At 39.4% G+C, this 17957-nt stretch overlaps 1 protein-coding gene across 9 annotated transcripts in view; it reads right to left on the reverse strand.

Annotated features, from left to right (window-relative positions):
* ITSN2 (intersectin 2) overlaps positions 1–17957 on the reverse strand; it is an 88034-nt gene that overhangs the window by 64716 nt on the left and 5361 nt on the right. For all 9 annotated transcript variants that reach the window (XM_084900585.1, XM_084900591.1, XM_084900587.1 and 6 more), the window contains exons 2-3: positions 4702–4763; positions 554–646 (exon numbers count right to left, since the gene is read on the reverse strand). In XM_084900585.1, the coding sequence (XP_084756711.1) occupies positions 554–646; positions 4702–4732 (124 nt within the window). In that variant the 5' untranslated portion in view covers positions 4733–4763. The remainder of the gene's footprint in view (positions 1–553; positions 647–4701; positions 4764–17957) is intronic.

The raw sequence follows: 17957 nt of genomic DNA on the forward strand, positions 1-17957 counted from the left end.
ATATACAGCTGTGTATGCTAAGAATGGGAGATCCTAATTGCTCTCTACCTGGGTCATTTCTCAGAATTGGGTTTCAGTGCGCTATCTTGAGGGACGAGGTAATGTTTTCCTCTGGGACAAAGAATAAACTAGCTTACCACTTGCTGAAACATGGTATGTTCCTCAACCTCAGTGTTCCCCTCCTACAACACAATCTCTGCACGTGTAGCATCCTTCTGGGATCTCTGCATGGTCTCAGTGTGATTCAGTGTACAAGGGACATAGACAGAAACATGCTGACGCTCATGCTAACAGCTGTGTCATTAGTAATAAAGTTTGTTGCGTTTGTTTTATATCTCACATATACTGGTAAGCAATATCACAAGGTTCTTATCCTTTTCTATCTGACTTATTTCACATAAGAAACTCTCAAGATCCACCCATGTTGTTGCAAATGGCAATATTTCACCTTGGAATAAATTTTATCATTTAATACAAACCTACAGCACTCAAAACTATTTCTAAGATATGACATGAAAAGGAGCATAAGTCACAAGAAAATATAAACACAAACCTGTTATGTAACCTCCTGCAGGCTTGAGGTTATCAAACTGCTTGTCATGCTTAGTCCGTTCTTCAGAGGTAATAGCCCACATGTTTGGCCCTCCTAAAACATAAAAGGAAGACAAAGAAATCATACTGCATATATGAGAATGCTTAAAATACACAATTCTAAAATGTAAATGAGTCACAAATGCCCAACTAATGACAGTACTTAAACCCCAGTGACACAAAGAGTAAGCTCTATCACAAACACAGAGCACAGCCCTTTTCACTCATCAATCCAGTTAACATCTACTGAACTATTACTGCATACCACTCGCCGGAAATAGGCCACAAAATAAAACTGAAAATAAAAAGGGGAAGAAAATATTGTTCCCACCCTCAAGGGACTCTTACTCTAGAAAACAACTTCCAGTGTTTTCCATGTTGAACTGCGAAGCATCTTGGAGTGGTTCAACTTGAATTCCACAACTAACAAAGTGAGGAGAACCTAAAAGCCTTGCTTGTCCCACAGAAATGATAGAGTCAAGAACGCAGACAGACGGGCCCAAGGGAACCTCAGGATTCTAGCCTGACCATTACTGGACATGGCGCATCTCTCTCACAACAACTGCAGGTAGGCCTCACTGGCACATCCTCCAGTTTCAGGCAGCTCAGCTAAAATAGGATTTATTTATTTACTTATTTAAAAAGATAATAAAATAGGATTTAGAGGATTCAAAGTTAATTCTGCTTAGGTGTATGCAAAATCCTTGGAGTTTTTGCACCTAAGCCTTCTGGATCACAGTGAAGTTAGTTAGAGCCAAATGGAACACCTAGATTTGTGGAGGCAGAGTCATAGCCAGGCACCTGAGGAGGAAACTCCTGAGACACGGAGAGGTGTGAGGGTAGAAGCGACATTAATAACCTTTAACTTCCAGAACTGGCTCTGGAGCCTTCTTCCCCAAGGTAAATGCTCTGGTGTGGTCTCCTCAACTCCTGGAGGCCCCTTACATTTAACTGACTGCTGGGCCTGCCCCCCCCCCCCCCAGCACCCCCAGACAGCTTTGACTCCCACTTGATCCTGATCCACACTCAGTCTTAGGCAGGCCCTGTGTACCCGGACCCCTGGGGTATGGCATCCAGACTCCTTGTGCCTCCTCCTCCTTGGTCTTGGGAAGGACTTTACTGCTTCTCCCCCAACAGCAGTGGGAGCATTAACTCTGCTTGGTATAGAATCTTAGACCCAAGAAGGTTCCTTCCCTGCCTCAGTGACAGAGCTTTTTCTTCTACTCTTACCCCAGCAGCAATGTGTCTCTGCTGTGCCCTTGGGATGGGTCTTCGTTGACACCTTCCCCAGTGACCACAGCAGCTTAGACTTTGCTGAGCAGAAGAAAAGGATGCAGAAAATTGCATGGTATTTTGTCCCCCTACAGTTGCCTGAAATATTCAGGTGGGGGCTCATTCTGGTCTCTTGCACAGTCCCGTCTTTCTGGGTGCTGCCACAGGAAACAGCTTGAGAGTAAGTATGAACTCCCCTTTCAAGGTCCAGGGCAGATGCCACTTCCACTAGGGGGTGGCTAATGGCTGCAGGTCAAATTAATTGCTCCTCCTTTGGATTCTCAAGAGGCTACTCCATGCTTCCACAGAGCACTTAGAAAGGTGCAGTAATTCCTTTTTCCCCATCTGTCCTACCAGACTATGAGCCCTTGGAGAACAGGAGCTTTGTGTGTTTACCTTTCTATTCCCAGAACCAGCCGAGTACCCAGTACAGAACACACACTTATAAGTGATTGAGGAATAAACATGTGAATGAATAAAAGAGGGAGCAGAAAACAAGAGAGGCAAGGTCAGGACTTGGGGGAACATAAAAGTCACAATGTTTCTGTGGTCTATCCTTCACATACGGTTATACCAGCCCTCTGAGCAGGTCTTTAGTGCTCAATACATTCAATGTGGCTCATAACCATTTATTCTTCACTTTTGACTACCTTTACAAATTCACCTGCTACCAATAAGAAACTAAATATGTTTAGGTATATAAACTCGTGTATGTTTGCTGCCTACATTATAAAAAAATTTCCCTTACAAAGTTGTTTCCAGGAATGCTTATCATTGAAAAGTAGGTGTCCACTATAATTCAAAACACTATGATATATTTGATTTAATACATACTTAGAAGGAGTCTTGACTTGGGGTGGTGAACACAATACAATATATAGATGCTGTATTGTAGAATTACACAATTGAAACCTATATCATTTTATTATTATAATGTCACCCCCAATAAATTATTTAGAGCCAAAGAAACACTAATTCTTCCATGTAATGACTGTGTGCCTTAAGCACTGTTTTGCTAAGCCAAGGTCACATAGTCTTTATTACACACACACAATTAGCCCTAAATGAATGGATTAAAAAAAATCTATAACCATCCTCTCTTAACAAGTTTTAAGATTAGATTTAAAAATAAAGAAACATATGTACTGAAGAACTAAAAACCTAAAATAGCTACACTACACACTTTCTAAATAAAGAAATACCACATTCACAGTAAAAAAAAAAACAAAAAAAAACCTACTTAGTTGATCAGTTTATTATAAAATAAATAAATTAACATGTCACGATTCTTGTGACTAGGAAGGCAAGCAGTGTGGCTATAGACTGATTTACTACTATATGACTCTAGAAAAATGATGATGGTAAAACATGACAACAACAACAAAGGATGACAAAGATGGAAGCAGCTCACCTTTCTTGAGCCCTGACTACCCTTCAGATACTTCATACACAATAATTCATTGACTCCCACCAGTACCTTAAGATTGTGTATTACTAATATCCTCATTTTACAGGTGAGGAAACAAGAACCCACGGCGGGTCCTGTGTCTGCCCTGTGCCGAGGCCAATTGATATAAACAAGAGTTAAGTTCCTATGGCATATTCTTGGTCACAAAAATGTCACCAAACTTCTAAATTAAGACCCAAAACACTTCTAATACTAAACACTGAAATAAATGTAGAGCTCTATATATTTATAAACGATTAATAAAACCAAAAAGAGAATTCTTTTCCAACTGGATTATTCCAGTTCAGGGCCCCGGTGGCTGGAGCCAGTCTTGGCAGCTCAAGATACAAGATGGGACCCACCCTAGACAGGATATCCTTCCATAGCAGGGCCACTCACACACACCCACACTCACTCAGACTGGGGCCATTTAGACGCCCAGTTCACTTCACATGCACGTCTTTGGGATGTGTGAGGAAACCGGAGTCACCAGAGAAAACCCACCTAAACACGGAAGATCATGCAAACTCCACACAGACAGCGGTCCTGGATAGGAATCAATTTCCTTTTTCTCATCAACATTGAAATGTGAATTGAAAGGACATTATTTGAGGACCTGCTGTACTGCTTTCTATTATGTTCATTTTATTTATAAACCTACTTAACATGCTGAAGTTTATAACTAAACTGTTTTTTAAAAAATATATATTTTATTGATTTTTTACAGAGAGGAAGGGAGAGGGATAGAGAGATAGAAATGTCGATGAGAGAGAAACATCGACCAGCTGCCTCTTGCACACCCCCTACAGGGGATGTGCCCGCAACCAATGTACATGCCCTTGACCGGAACCGAACCCAGGACCTTTCAGTCCGCAGACCGATGCTCTACCACTGAGCTAAACCGGTTTCGGCACTAAACTGTTTTTAATGCAAATTCCTTTGTATGGGGCATAGAAATTCTCAAATGTGTCAGAGCACATCATCACTATAATTATTGGCTTAATCAATTTACAATCATCCCATGCTATAAAAAACACCTTTAATATTCTCCTGCTTATAGCGCTCTGCTTTTTGTCGTCCAGTTTTATACATCAAACACAAAAATATGGCTTTAAGTTATTCTTAAGCACACATTCCAGATGATACAGCAGAACATGCTTACAAGGAGTTGTGGGATTCGTAATATTCTAATAGAAGCTATATGCAGTGTTTTGAAATAGACTGCCCAAATATTTTCAATAAGAATACTCTTAGTTAAAAAAATACTTTTAAGTTTTTCATTTTTACACTCAAAAATATCACAAAAGAATATTTTATAACCTCTACGCCCCCCTCCCCCCCATCTCATAACCTCTTTATCTTCCCACAAGCACAAAGCTGCTTACGCTTACCATTCATGGCTATGGGAAATTGAGCCATCATGCTCCTGTTTTCCTGGCTAGCTCTCAGCCATCTGCAACATAAAAACATGGTGCATTAATAATTCAACAAGGGCAGATCGCAGCTCAGCGCGCCCCGCCAAGCAGTGGGAATGTCTGTCCCCTGCAGCTTACACTTCCAACAGAAAACGGTGCAGAGCTCTGCTGCTGCTGGACAGGCAGAATTTACATTTGGGAAAGGGGAGGAGATTTTGTTGCGGAATGGGTCTGCCTTTAAAACGGAACCATTAAAAACACACACAGTCACATATTTAATAGCAAGCACTGATTACACTCTCAGCATGAACTAATTTTGTAGAAATTAATTTGGGAAAGAGGTAAGTTATAACTAGGCAAGAAATTATTTCAGAAAAATCAACTGTATAAATTAAATGTAAGAATGAAAGCCACAACACTCTTCTTTAAAAAAAAAAAAAAAAATCCCCAAACGAGAAAAATCCCCAAATAAATATAGCATAGCTATTTAATCAAGTTCCACAGGTTTAGAAAAATGGTCTTGAAGTATGTTTTATTTAAACATAATTAAATGTGCTAGGTAAGTGCTCTGAACTTAAAGAGAGGAAATTCAGAAATTTAATAGCCCTGGGTTCAAATCCCAACTCTACTACTTTCCTAGCTGTAATCATGGAAGAGTTATTTAACTTATTTTGAGGCTCAGATTCATCTGTGAAAATACTTTGCTGGAGTATTTTTTTTAAAGTATTAAACATGATCCAGTACACTGCCTGACACACAGTGGGTTTTTAATAAATTGCTTTCTGGGTGCCCAGGAAGGAGGAGTGCAATATAAATCTGAACCCTAAACTTATTAATTTACTCAGAGTAAATTAAAACTTTTTTTCTCTTGAAACTCAAAGGTAGGAAAAGTTAGGGTGAGTGAGGACCTAACAAATTTACATTACTAATATATTTAGTTATATAAGCCATGAATTGTAACGTTGTAGGAAAACACTGCTATAAAGAGACTACGCAGTAGCTCTTCTATTTACTCAAATCACTTCAATATTAGTATTTTCAGAAGCCTAAGGAAAAGTGTTTGCACAGCCATCTGAACAAAGAAGGCGCAAAGAGCTGCGCATCATGGTGGACGGCGTCACCAGAGGAGCTGGCTGGCTAGCTGCCAGAAAGTGTTTACCAAGGTCCTGTATCTCGGTGAAGTCAGTGTGCTCAAGAAGAAATATGACTCTATCAGTGTAACCACCAAAAGTGAGTCACACAAACAAAACACTGGCTTATAAATCCAAACTTTATTAATCGACAACAAGAAATTTAACAGCTTTACTTCCTCCTATAAAGCAAACCATCATCCACTGAACTGCGCACAAGGTCTTAATTGTGATTAGAATACTTAATGGCACCAGGCACAGACACTCTGATACATTTACCTACACAACAGGAGTGAGCAAGAACTGGGTAAAAGGGATGGGCAATAAGGTTTTGGCACTGCCAATTTTGCTCGTGACTCCCAGCTTTTCTATACGTTACCACTGTATATCATCCTCCTCTCAGTGTTCCCGTTCTTTCTTTAGATGTTAGTAACCTTTACTGCAATGGAACTTTAAACCTGCTACCACACTTGACTTCACCTGTCACTACACTATTCTCAAGTAGGAGGAAATTTCACCCAAGCACAAGCTGATTTTCTTCACTTCTTCCTCAAAGGTAACATAAACCGAGGAGGGGTGGTCAGAAATCCCTTAAAGAGGTATTGCGTTGAGATTTAAAGAGTAAGAGTTACTTATAATTGTAATGTTAAGAACCTTGAATTGGAACCTGTGGTTGACAAGGCGTTTTAAAAGGTTTTAAGAAGAGGGATAGAGTCGGATATCACGTAAGACAATCAATTGTGAAGAAAAGGGCACACTTGAAGCAGGGAGCTCAGTTAGGAAAGAGTGGAGAGCAGTATCTGGCACCTGATCTGGAATAGTGGCAGCAGAAACAGAGAAGATGGGATGAATTGGAGAACAATGAATGGTTTAATAAAAGGTAGAACTCAGGGACTGATTAGATTATGGAGTAAAAGGAATCAAAGAGATGACTCTCAGAATTATGGTTTGTGAGACTGGGTGAATTGCCACCAGCTTAAAAACAAAAACCAAAAACATGAACACAGAAGGAAGTCTCATAAACCAAGTTATGACTACAACTTTAAATACAGAATTCTACAAACAAGCACATTTTTACTTCCCCAATTTTAAATTATCATAAGTAATGGTAAACCAAAATACATCATATGCCTGCTAAGAAACTATTTCCTTATAGAGATGCAGGGCCCCTATTTAGCAGGTCTCTGTAACTGAGAGAGATAATTTTAAAATGCAGGAGAAAATCCTCGAAGCACTACCTGCAATGGATTTTAGAACTGCATAAAAACATGTAAAATACCAAAGATCATTTGGAGAAAAAGCAGACTTATAAAAGACAAATAAGGAATAGCATTCCAGAGTTACAAAGCCTTAATTAGTTAGATAATCTACCTTATCATTATGTATTCTATAAATATAACAGAATACTACTTAATAAGCACAGGTATAATCCTTAAATAAAATCAAAGAATGAACCAAATAATATAATGAACAGGGAGGGCAATTCCTTTCCTAGTTACTACATTGTACTATAACATGGATACATGGATGGATGGAACATCTGACTGACAATCATAACATCTGAATAAGGTAAGTTGTTGGAACCAATAAGCTTTTAAAGCATACCATTTCATATCTCTTGCATTTATACCAACTCTGCCCTGTTGTAGAATAATTACCTCATGTTTAACAATTCTTATCTATTTGCAGAGAAATAACAATTGAAAATTTAAAAAATGTAACATGTATATTTTATTTTTAAAAAGTAAAACTGTTTTACTTTGTGTAGTCATAACAATTACCATTTGCTAAGTCTTTAGTTACTATGTGTCATGCTCAATATTCATTGAGAACCCAGTATGTTCTAGGTTTTATACAAGGAGCTTCAGACAAAGAGGACCTTACAGACTAGTCCCGAGGTCGGCAAACTGCAGCTCACGAGCCACATGCAGCTCTTTGGCCCCTTGAGTGTGGCTCTTCCACAAAATACCATGGCCTGGGCGAGTCTATTTTGAAGAAGTAGCATTAGAAGAAGTTTAAGTTTAAAAAATTTGGCTCTCAAAAGAAATTTCAATCGTTGTACTGCTGATATTTGGCTCTGTGGACTAATGAGTTTGCCAACTACTGGACTAGTCCACCAGGACCAGATACTGCCAGATCCCTTTGATAATACAAAAAATCCCCACAATATCACAGCAAGGCAGATGACATAGTACTTATTTCATAGATGAAGAATTGAAAGGTTGAATGACTTTCCTAACTTCTGTAAGTGAAGAAGCCAGTATGTAATAATCCCAAATCTGTCTAATTCTAAAGCCCATGAATTTCCAGTGGGCTCTATCTGCCTCTTCCTCTCTTATGGATAATAATTAATGACAAGTGAGTGGGTTCCTGCAAGCAGTAGGTCAACTTAATGCTGGTACCTTTGTAGGGGAGAAGAGAAACAAGTCAGAGAGTCTACATCCATCACGTACACAGTGTAGGGAGTGCTAATTATTGCTTGTCTCTAAGTATAACCTTTTGAGAGGAAGAAAAGGATAAGCAGCATCTCCCAAGTTACATGTCTGAAGCCTGTTGTAGGCACATGTGATAGAAGGTAGCATCCAACAAACACCTCTCTGCTCCTTGGAGGGGGTATCATGTAATGATGGGCAACCCTGGCAGCTTCCGTTATCATATAATTTAATCACTGTTAATTACCTATGGCTTTAGAATATGTAAGTAAAGATTTTCTTGCTTACTATAAATTGAGAACTGATATTATCTTTTTGAATAAGATATGTATGGTAGAAAACAGGAATAAGGCAAAAAAGACTGTTTCTGATTTAATGTAATCCAAATGCAATTTGGAGAATGTGGGAAATATATTCATACTAAGGTACAGATAAGTAGAAATGCTTGAATAGGTGTAGGAAATCCTTCTGCTAAAAAAGGTCACTGAGACCCAAAAGAAGAGAAAAAATATATAGGCATTATAAATGAAAAGTAGCTCAATTAAAGTTGTTTATTTTGAGTAGAAGCACTGAATTACAGAAGTCATGAATTACAGACTCTGGAATGCTATTCCTTATTTGTCTTTTTAAGTCTGTAATTACATTATTGAGTCCAAACCCTCGATTTTCAAGATGTAAAAACTAAGAGATTTGTACAAGCTCACAGACTCAGTAGCAAAACTGGTCCTAGAAACCTCATCTCTTATGTCCAGTATCCTGTTTTGTAGTTTCCCGACTTCCCTGATCATATACCCTGGGTGGGACATTTACTATTTCTACAGATTCTGAGGCCTATCATAGGAGATTGTGACTAAGAAGATCATTATGTGAATGAGGGTATGACCCTCCAGAATGTTCTTCCTGCCTTGAGACCCGTAAAAGATGGAGCCACTTTAAAATGGAGCCAGAGCTTCATCCCAGAGGAGCTGCCTTACGAGTTTTATGCCTTAAACCTACAGGTGATTAAAACAGGGCACAATAAACTCTGGATTGGGCCTAAAGCAACACTGTGTCCCAAAGAAACTTCTTCACCTGCATTTTGGAACTGCAAAAAAGCATGTAAAATACCAGCGATTATTTGGAGAAAAGCAGACTTATGAAAGCCAAGTAAGGAATAGCATCCCAGTCACAAAGCCTTAATTAGATCATCTACCTAGTCATCATGTATTCCATAAATACAACAGAATATGGTCAATAATCCTACATAATAAAAGGCTAATATGCAAATAGACCAAATGGTAGGACAACAGGTCGCTATGATGCACACTGACCGCCAGAAGGCAGATGCTCAACGCAGGAGCCAGGCGCATGGCTGGCAAGCACAGCGGCTGTGGCGGGAGCCTCTCCCGCTGCCCTGGAAGCGCTATGGATTTCCAACGCCAGCTCAGGACACCCTTAAGTTGGACATCCATCAGTTGGACATCCTCCAAGGGCTCCTGGACTGTGAGGCACAGGCTGGGTTGAGGGACCCCCTACGTGTGTGGCCCCCGCCCCCCCCTTCCCCCCCCCCCCCCCGCACTGAGTGCATGAATTTTGTGCACTGGGCCTCTAATATTATAATAATTATATATGGTGTCAGATGGGTATAAACTTACCAGGACTATTACTTTATAAGTTATATAAATGTCTAATCACTAAATTGTACACCTGAAACTAATATAATATTGTATGGCAACTGTAATTTAAAAATTTTTAATTAAAAAAAAATAAAGCAGATGGGATTGAAAACTAAAAACATTGTTTGGAATTAGCATCACTATGTTAGCATATTTGCACAAATAGAAATACCTTCCTTCTATTGATGTAATTGTTTCCCAACTCATTCTCAGAAATACTTTTTGCCTTTATTTGTGCTTCTACCTGAATCAATGCTCTCTGAATAGCTATTCTTTGATCTCAAATAAATGCTTGTTGCCTTCCATTTTGGCCTCTTATTTTTTGGTTAACAGTCCCTTCCACAGGTCTATTAGTTTTGTGTGTCCATCCCCCCCTCCCCAAAACAAAAAACAACACAACACATCCATTAATGTCCCTCTCCTGCTTAATTTCATCAATTAATTAATTGTAATTAACTTGTAGTTACAAGTTAAAGCTCAAACTTCTTAGTATGAAATATGGCATTCTACAGAATCTCACCCCAATCTACTTTACCACATACATGTCTAGACACTTCCCCTTGATTCAGATGTCTTAAGTGTACCAACCTTTGAAACAATATTTTTCACTTCCCTATTCCTTTGTAAAGAGCCGTTTCCTGTCAATCACTACTTCTTTATCATTCTTCAACTCCCAACTCGAATGTCATCTCTTTTGTTTTTTAAATTGATTTTAGAGAGAGGAAGGAAAAAAGAGAAAGGTAGAGAAACATGGATGTCAGAGAGAAACATCGATTGACTGCCTTCTGCACACACTCCAACTGGGGATGGAACCCGCAACCTGGGTATGTGCCCTGACGGGGAATCAAACCCTCCACAGGACGATGCTCCAACCAGCTGGGCCATACTGGTCAGGACTCACCTCTATTTTAAAAGGCTTCTGTCCCACCAGGTAGCTAGTCACTGTCTCCTTGGTATGTCCACACATGTATTCATTCAACAATAGCTTCATTTATCACACTGTATTTCAATTGCACGTTTCACATGTTTGTCTGTTTATTTGTACTGGGCAGAGACCATTTTTATTTACCACTTTATGTCTAATGCCTAAACTAACCAGATTTCCTAGAGAAAATGTTCAATAGATGTTTGTAGAACAAATAAATTGGGTAAATGAGTAACATGGTAACATGGTTGAGATGTTAAAAAAAAAAAAAAAGGCAAACAAAGCAAGCGAAGCATGGAGAAAGTCAATGTTGAGTTGAATATTATACCAAAGAAACTGGTAGGAAAGCAGAGCAGGCCCCAAATTCCTTCCTTGAAATTTTGCAGGCATCAGAGCTGTGGGTTTTAGACCAAACTGTCCCTTGCAACATGTTTTTCTTTTTTCTGTAACTTGTTTTCTTTTTCTTTGAAGTATACTTTTAAAGATAAAGATTTATTTCCCATTGAATTCTGACAGCCTTACAGTGGGAGGAAAGAAAGACTTAGGTTTTTCAATTATACTTCGAATCATGCTGGTAAGTTTAAATAAATTTGACTGAAGGTCTGACATTCAAAAGTAAGATAATCAAGTTCCTGAGAGCATATCTTATAAAACTTTCTCCAGCCCTCCTCCACTCTACATCCTAGGTACACAGAGCCGACTCTCGAAAGTTGCCAATTAGTCGAGAAAATGTTCCTTCCTCATCTGATTCCCAAGGAGATCAATCAAGGTCAGTACTAAGAAAGAATGATTGGAGCAGAATTACCTACTTCTTTATAGTTCCTACAGTAAGATGAAATTTACAGAGTACACATATTATTCTCCGTACCTGTTGCCCATCTATTCTTTCTTTCACTCACCTACTTATTTATTCATCAAACATGGATAGTCACTGTAATATAAGGATTTAAAGAATGCTATGAGCTAGAGGAGGGTTGATGGGGACATCTATAATAGTGTAAACAATAAAAAAGGGGGGGGGGGAGAATACTATGAGAACCCAGAGGACAGAACTAATACTACTGGAAGGTAAATCAATGCACACAGTACTTATCATAAAAGAGGTAATATCTGTGAAAGAATCATTTAACGGGGTCAATGGCAAATTAAGTGGATTCTAAGTATTTTTTGAGTGAAAGGCATTGTGTGTGTGGATAGGCACATTAACAAAGAAAGGAAAAGTATCTGAACCTTAAGGTATAAAAAAGGAAAGTACAATAGCCAGTATAACAGAACCTTTCCCATTGAAAGAGAGTGTGATTTGAGAGTGATGTGATTTCAAAGAACTCACTTAACCATAGGCGTTAGAAGCGAACTTAAGAAACCCAGTAAGTAGTTTTGAAATGTGCTCCTTGGCGTTCTAGAAATTTCAAGGAGATAACTACAGAAGAGGAGTCGGGAGGAGGAATGGAGGATTGGGAGAGGACAGCAACTTCAATGAAAGTAGCTCTGTTTTTGTGTTTTACATAGAGAGGCTTATCTATATTTTACCTTACGATTTAAAAAAAAAAGTTAAACAACATACTGAATTAATCTCCATTTTAGAAACAATTAAAGAGAAACTAAAGCAATGAAGTTAACTTGCCAGGAGAACACAATTTAAGGAACAAAGTATGTAATGCTATTGATTTTGAACTTCACTGTGCAGATCATGGAGAGCCAGTATTTAAAGCACAGTCTATGTTTGAGCTAGAGACCCAGTTTGGAAGTCACGAGGGACTGGGGATAAATGTCATCATGTTCAAGAATGACATTATCCAGAGAAAGCATATATAAGAAACAAGAACCCGGTCTTTTAAAGGCAGAGGAAGAGGATTCTGACAAACAGTACAGGAAAGGAACTGGACTTGAGTGTTTTGAGACAGGGCACCAGTTATGAAGTAACTAGCATAATCCAAGTGGTGAGAATTTGAATTTGAGCAATAAAAAATACTGTGTTTCTCGTGTATAAGATGCCCCCATATATAAGACACTTACCACTTTCCCAACCCAAATTAAGAAATCAATATTTTAAACATTTTGTTGGTTTCCTCTTAAGGCCTTCTTCTTTTTTGGCATCTTAAGGAATTTTCTTCCTGTTTTCTCCACTGTCTGATCATACACTCAGTGGGAGGAAGTCCAAATTGTATCTCTGCAGCTCTATTTCCATGCACTTTTGCATAGCTGATTAATTCAGTTTGAATTTTGCAGAGTAAGACAATGGCTTACTGGTACTTATCCTTTCACGAGAGGCCCAGCGCATGAAACTTGTGCATGGGTAGGCTTCCTAGGCCTGGCCTGAGATCAGGGCCCATCTTCCCCAGCTGCCCGCATCCAGCACCACCCCTCACCACTGCCAGTTGCCCTCTGTGTGTGGGGAAGCTAGTGGATGATTGGGGCCCTTTTCACACCCATCTTAGCCTGGAGCCCCTGCATCCGCTGCCACCCACTTCCAGCTCCCCATTCTCCATCAGGCAATCAGTGGCTGCCGGCCAAGGCCAGGGGGAGGGACCGGGAGGCTGGCTGGCAGGCCCTGAATGGGCGATGGGGGCTTGCGGGCTGGGGCACTCCTGCACTGAGCGTCTGCCCCCTTGGTGGTCAGTGTGTGTCATAGTGACTGGTCGTTCGCCATCCAGAATGCATATATATATAAATTTATTTTTTTTACATCTTTATGAGCTCAGAATGCTCTGGTCCCTATTGCATTTTGTGTACTCTCCACCTCCAATTACTGCATCAGCTGATGGCAATAACAATAAGGCTCATGATTGGAGGAACTGTTGACAAGGAATGGGCAGCTATGCACCAAATTGGCTCCCCCCTCGGCTGACTTCCATGTATAAGACGCCCCTCCATTTTCAGTCTAACGATTTTAGAAAAAAATAGTGTCTTACACACGGAAAACTACGGTAGGCATTTCAGAGTAGGAAAGGATGGGATTTTCTGCCCTGTGGTAGAAGTTCACATGGACCCCACACACAATGGACTGAGGAACACAAACTAAACTAGCCAGATGCTGGACGGGGCTGTGTTTTAATATGGAGCAAAGACTTCTTCCCTGCTGAAGAGAAGATTGGACTTTTCCCACGGGGGGGGGGGGGGGCCGCGAAGGAAAATGTAGCAGTGCAAACCCAGGGGTTTACTCCCACTGAAATAAAGATCACTCTTTCTCCTGTGAGAGTTTCAGGAAGTTCCGTTTCTTGCAACATCACAAGAACTCCACTTCCACTGGTAACATGTAGGGATGAGAGCACCCACTGATAACATTACTACTGTTATTTCAACTACAACAGCTAATCTGAAATCACTGAATTGATACAATACCGCTTGTACAGATTACTAATAAAAAGGACATGCTTTTCTTTCATTAATATTTGAGAAAAGGGTTACTATTATTTCTACCTAGAGGTGTAGGGACCCAAATCCACACAGCATATCAAGACTTAAAAGCTCTGAAGAAGATAACTCTTCTATATAAAGTCAGTTCTTAGTTCTATAATAGATCTGTAACTTTGCAACTCCAGTTTACAATGTTTAAATATAAATTATAAGTTTGGACTTTATAAACATTAAATTTAGCTTATAAAGAGGTCATAGCCCTAGCTGATTTGGCTCAGTGGATAGAGTGCTGGCCTGCGGACTGAAAGGTCCCAGGTTTGGTTCCAGTCAAGGGCACAGGCCCAGGGTGTGGGCTCGATCCCCAATGGGGGGAGGGGGGAGGGCTGGTGCAGGAGGCAGCCAATCAATGACTCTCATCATTGATGTTTCTATCTCTCTCTCTCTCTCCTTTCCTCTCCGAAATCAATAAAAATATATATTTTTTTAAAAAAGAGGTCATAAAAGAACAGAAATAGTAAACTAACACTGAAATAGTAAATACCTCAATTATATTGAAGATTTAAATTAAACCTATTTTTAAAAGAATTAGTCAACAACTCTGAACAAGACAATTCACCCACACAAAGGGGGAAAAACGCTTAAGAATAGATTGTGACTCAGCCCCTCACTGCTATGAGGGGGGAGGGGAGCCAGCTATTGGGCCTATTTTCTACTATCTCCTGTCAGGACCAAATATTAAAGCAAAACTATTTATTTGACTTTAAAGTACAGAGGGAGCTGAGGCCGGTTTGGCTCAGTGGATAGAGTGTCGGCCTGTCGACTGAAAGGTCCCGGGTTCGATTCCAGTCAAGGGCATGAACATTGGTTGCGGGCACATCCCCAGTGGGGGGTGTGCAGGAGGCAACTGGTCGATGTTTCTCTCTCATCCATGTTTCTAGCTCTCTCCCTTCCTCTCTGTGGAAAATCAATAAAATATATTAAAAAAAAATAATAATATAAATAAATAAGTAAATATGGGAAATGCCTTATTTATAAAGATATTCACTATGTTTATTATTATTATAGAAAACATTGGAAATGAGAGTCCAACAATGGGGGAATAAACTGAGCCAATTTATTATCCTGCACTTAAATCATATTAATGATATGTGAATATATTTCAGTAAACCTATTTTTTAAAAAAACAAGTTCAGCTAGACCATGTAATAACATGGAAACTGGTTATATTTTTTATAATTTAAAATGTATGACATAATGCGAATATGTACTTATTATGAAAATAATAACCACAGCCAACAATCACTGTTACCAAATGCCAAGCCCTACACTCAGGTCTTTACATGTTATCGTTGCCTTCATCATTATCAAGGGCATCCTAAAAGGGTCAAGGCCTGACCCTAGACAAATAACATTTTAAAGGAGCCCTCACTACAAAAATTTTCATAGTGCCCTTGAGAATGTTAAAAAATTGTTTTTGAAATTGAATTTAAATTATTTCAGAAAAGAAAGGAACAGTGCTTCTGAATCGCCCCCTCCCTCCATACATAGTCCACAGCAGACACTTAGCTAACCTAACCAAAAGAAAGGCCCAATAGTTATTGTTCCATTTATGGAGAATTTATTATGAGAGGGTCACTCTAAACATACATGATCTCTTCACTCCCATAGCAACCCTATGGATAAATTATTATTATGAAATCTTTACTTTTAAAAAAAGAGAAAACTGAGGCTAAGTGAGATTATTATACTCACAAAGCTAATAAAAGGTAAAGCTAGAACTGAAATCCCAATCAGACAGCAAAAGTCATGCTTCTAGCTACAATGTTGTACTGTAAAATATGTTATATTCATACACATATATAGGTATTTATATGTATATATTTACACTAATAAAAGAGAAACATGCAAATTGACCTACCCTTGTGGCGCCAATCAGGAGTATGCAAATTAACCCAACAAAGATGGTGGGTTAATTTGCATACACAAGCACCGAGTAGCCAGGGGCATCCCACACCCCCCCAGCAGCTCCAGGCTGGAGCGAAGGTGGTGAAAGCAATTAGTGGAAGGAAGGCCCATTGTTGCACGAATATTCATGCTTCGGGCCTCTAGAATATACACATACGTGTGTATGTGTATGTGTGTGTGTGTGTGTGTGTGTGTGTGTGTGTGTATAAACAAAGACAACAAAGAGGTTGTTAGGAGACACCAGAAAGTTAATGTCCCCCTGGCCAGTTGCTCAATGGTTAGAGCACCCACCCACGGATCGAAGGGTCACAAGGTTCCATTCTGCAGGTCTGATTCCCAGCCAAGGGCACATACCTCAGTTGCAGGTTCCTAAGCCCTGGTAGGGGCGTGTTCAGGAGGCAACCAATCAATGTGTCTCTCTCACATCTATGTTTCTCTCTCCCCTTCTCCCCCTCCTCCCTCCTCTACCCTATCTCTAATTATCAATGGAAAAATAGATACTTGAGTGAGAATTAAAAGAAAAACACACACACCAAAAAATACGGTTGTCACTGGTTGCTGGACATAGAATGACTATTTTCTCCTACTTTTTTCTCCCACTTTACAAAATTTTTTTCATTCAGCATGTATTATTTCCAAAATGAAAAAAATCTAACTTTAATGAGAAATAAAATTAAGCTCAAAGAGAAAAGAGGGTTGAAAATATTTATTTTAAATGACAAATACATATATTTAAATGACAAAAAAATATATTGTTGATATATAGAGTGCTCACCCATTCTTCTTTAAGACCAGCAGGCAGTACACCTCAAAATTAAAAGAAGAATGTCTTTTATCATAGCTAGAAGAACAGGAACATAATGAAGACTGGAGAGAAAAGGAGAGGTCTAATCACATGTCTTAACAGTCAGGAAAAGATGCGAGTGGCACCTGAATGGCCAAAGCCTAAAGCTTCAGGATTTATTCTCTGCCTCAGGCTTCCAGTATGCCCACACCATCAATTCACCACACTTCTCCGGGCATTTTAAAATCTTATCAAGATTACATCAGGGCCCTCCAAATTTCCCCATTACATTGGAAAAAGGGGGAAGTCAGATGAGAAATTGAGCTATTTCATAGGATAGGAGATCTAGAAGGAAAATTAAAATATTCTGAACACTAAAAAAAGGACTGGGGTGAAAGAGGGATTTATTTCATCAGGCTCTTTCCAGAGGCAAGATTAATAATCCTCAAAACCACTCTAAATCACACGCTGCTCCCAGAATGGGAAATTTCCACATCTGTTTTCATTCAGTTTTAGTCTCTGGGTCCCTCCCTTCCTTCCTTCCTCCTTCTCAATTGGCCAGTTCCAATGTTTCTTCCTCTGCATAAGTTTCTCTATTTCATTATAGTCTTGGAAGGTTGGTTCTCTTTTTGATATCACCAACCTACCATGTGTGCCTTTAATTCAAATCCACAAATTTTACTGAGTCATCACAGGTGTAACACCTGTATAAAATGAATTAGAGTGAGGAGTACAGAAGAGGACTTAGACCAAAACTTAGAATTCCATATATGCTACAGGTATAAAGGACAGAATGCGGGCACCTACCTTTTCCTTAAGCCACTAGAAAGTTGTTAGGTGAGCAATCCCAGAAGAAATGACTCTTAAACTCAGTAATGTAGAACTAAAACATAGGTATAAACCAGAAGGCTAGGAAGAGAAGAGAGATTTTTAAGAATTGGGAGCAGAAATGGGCAAACACAGAGGGAAAAGCCGTGTGCGAAT

The sequence above is a fragment of the Pipistrellus hanaki genome (assembly GCF_964339955.1).
Source record: "Pipistrellus hanaki genome assembly, chromosome: 12".
Taxonomy (NCBI): domain Eukaryota; kingdom Metazoa; phylum Chordata; class Mammalia; order Chiroptera; family Vespertilionidae; genus Pipistrellus; species Pipistrellus hanaki.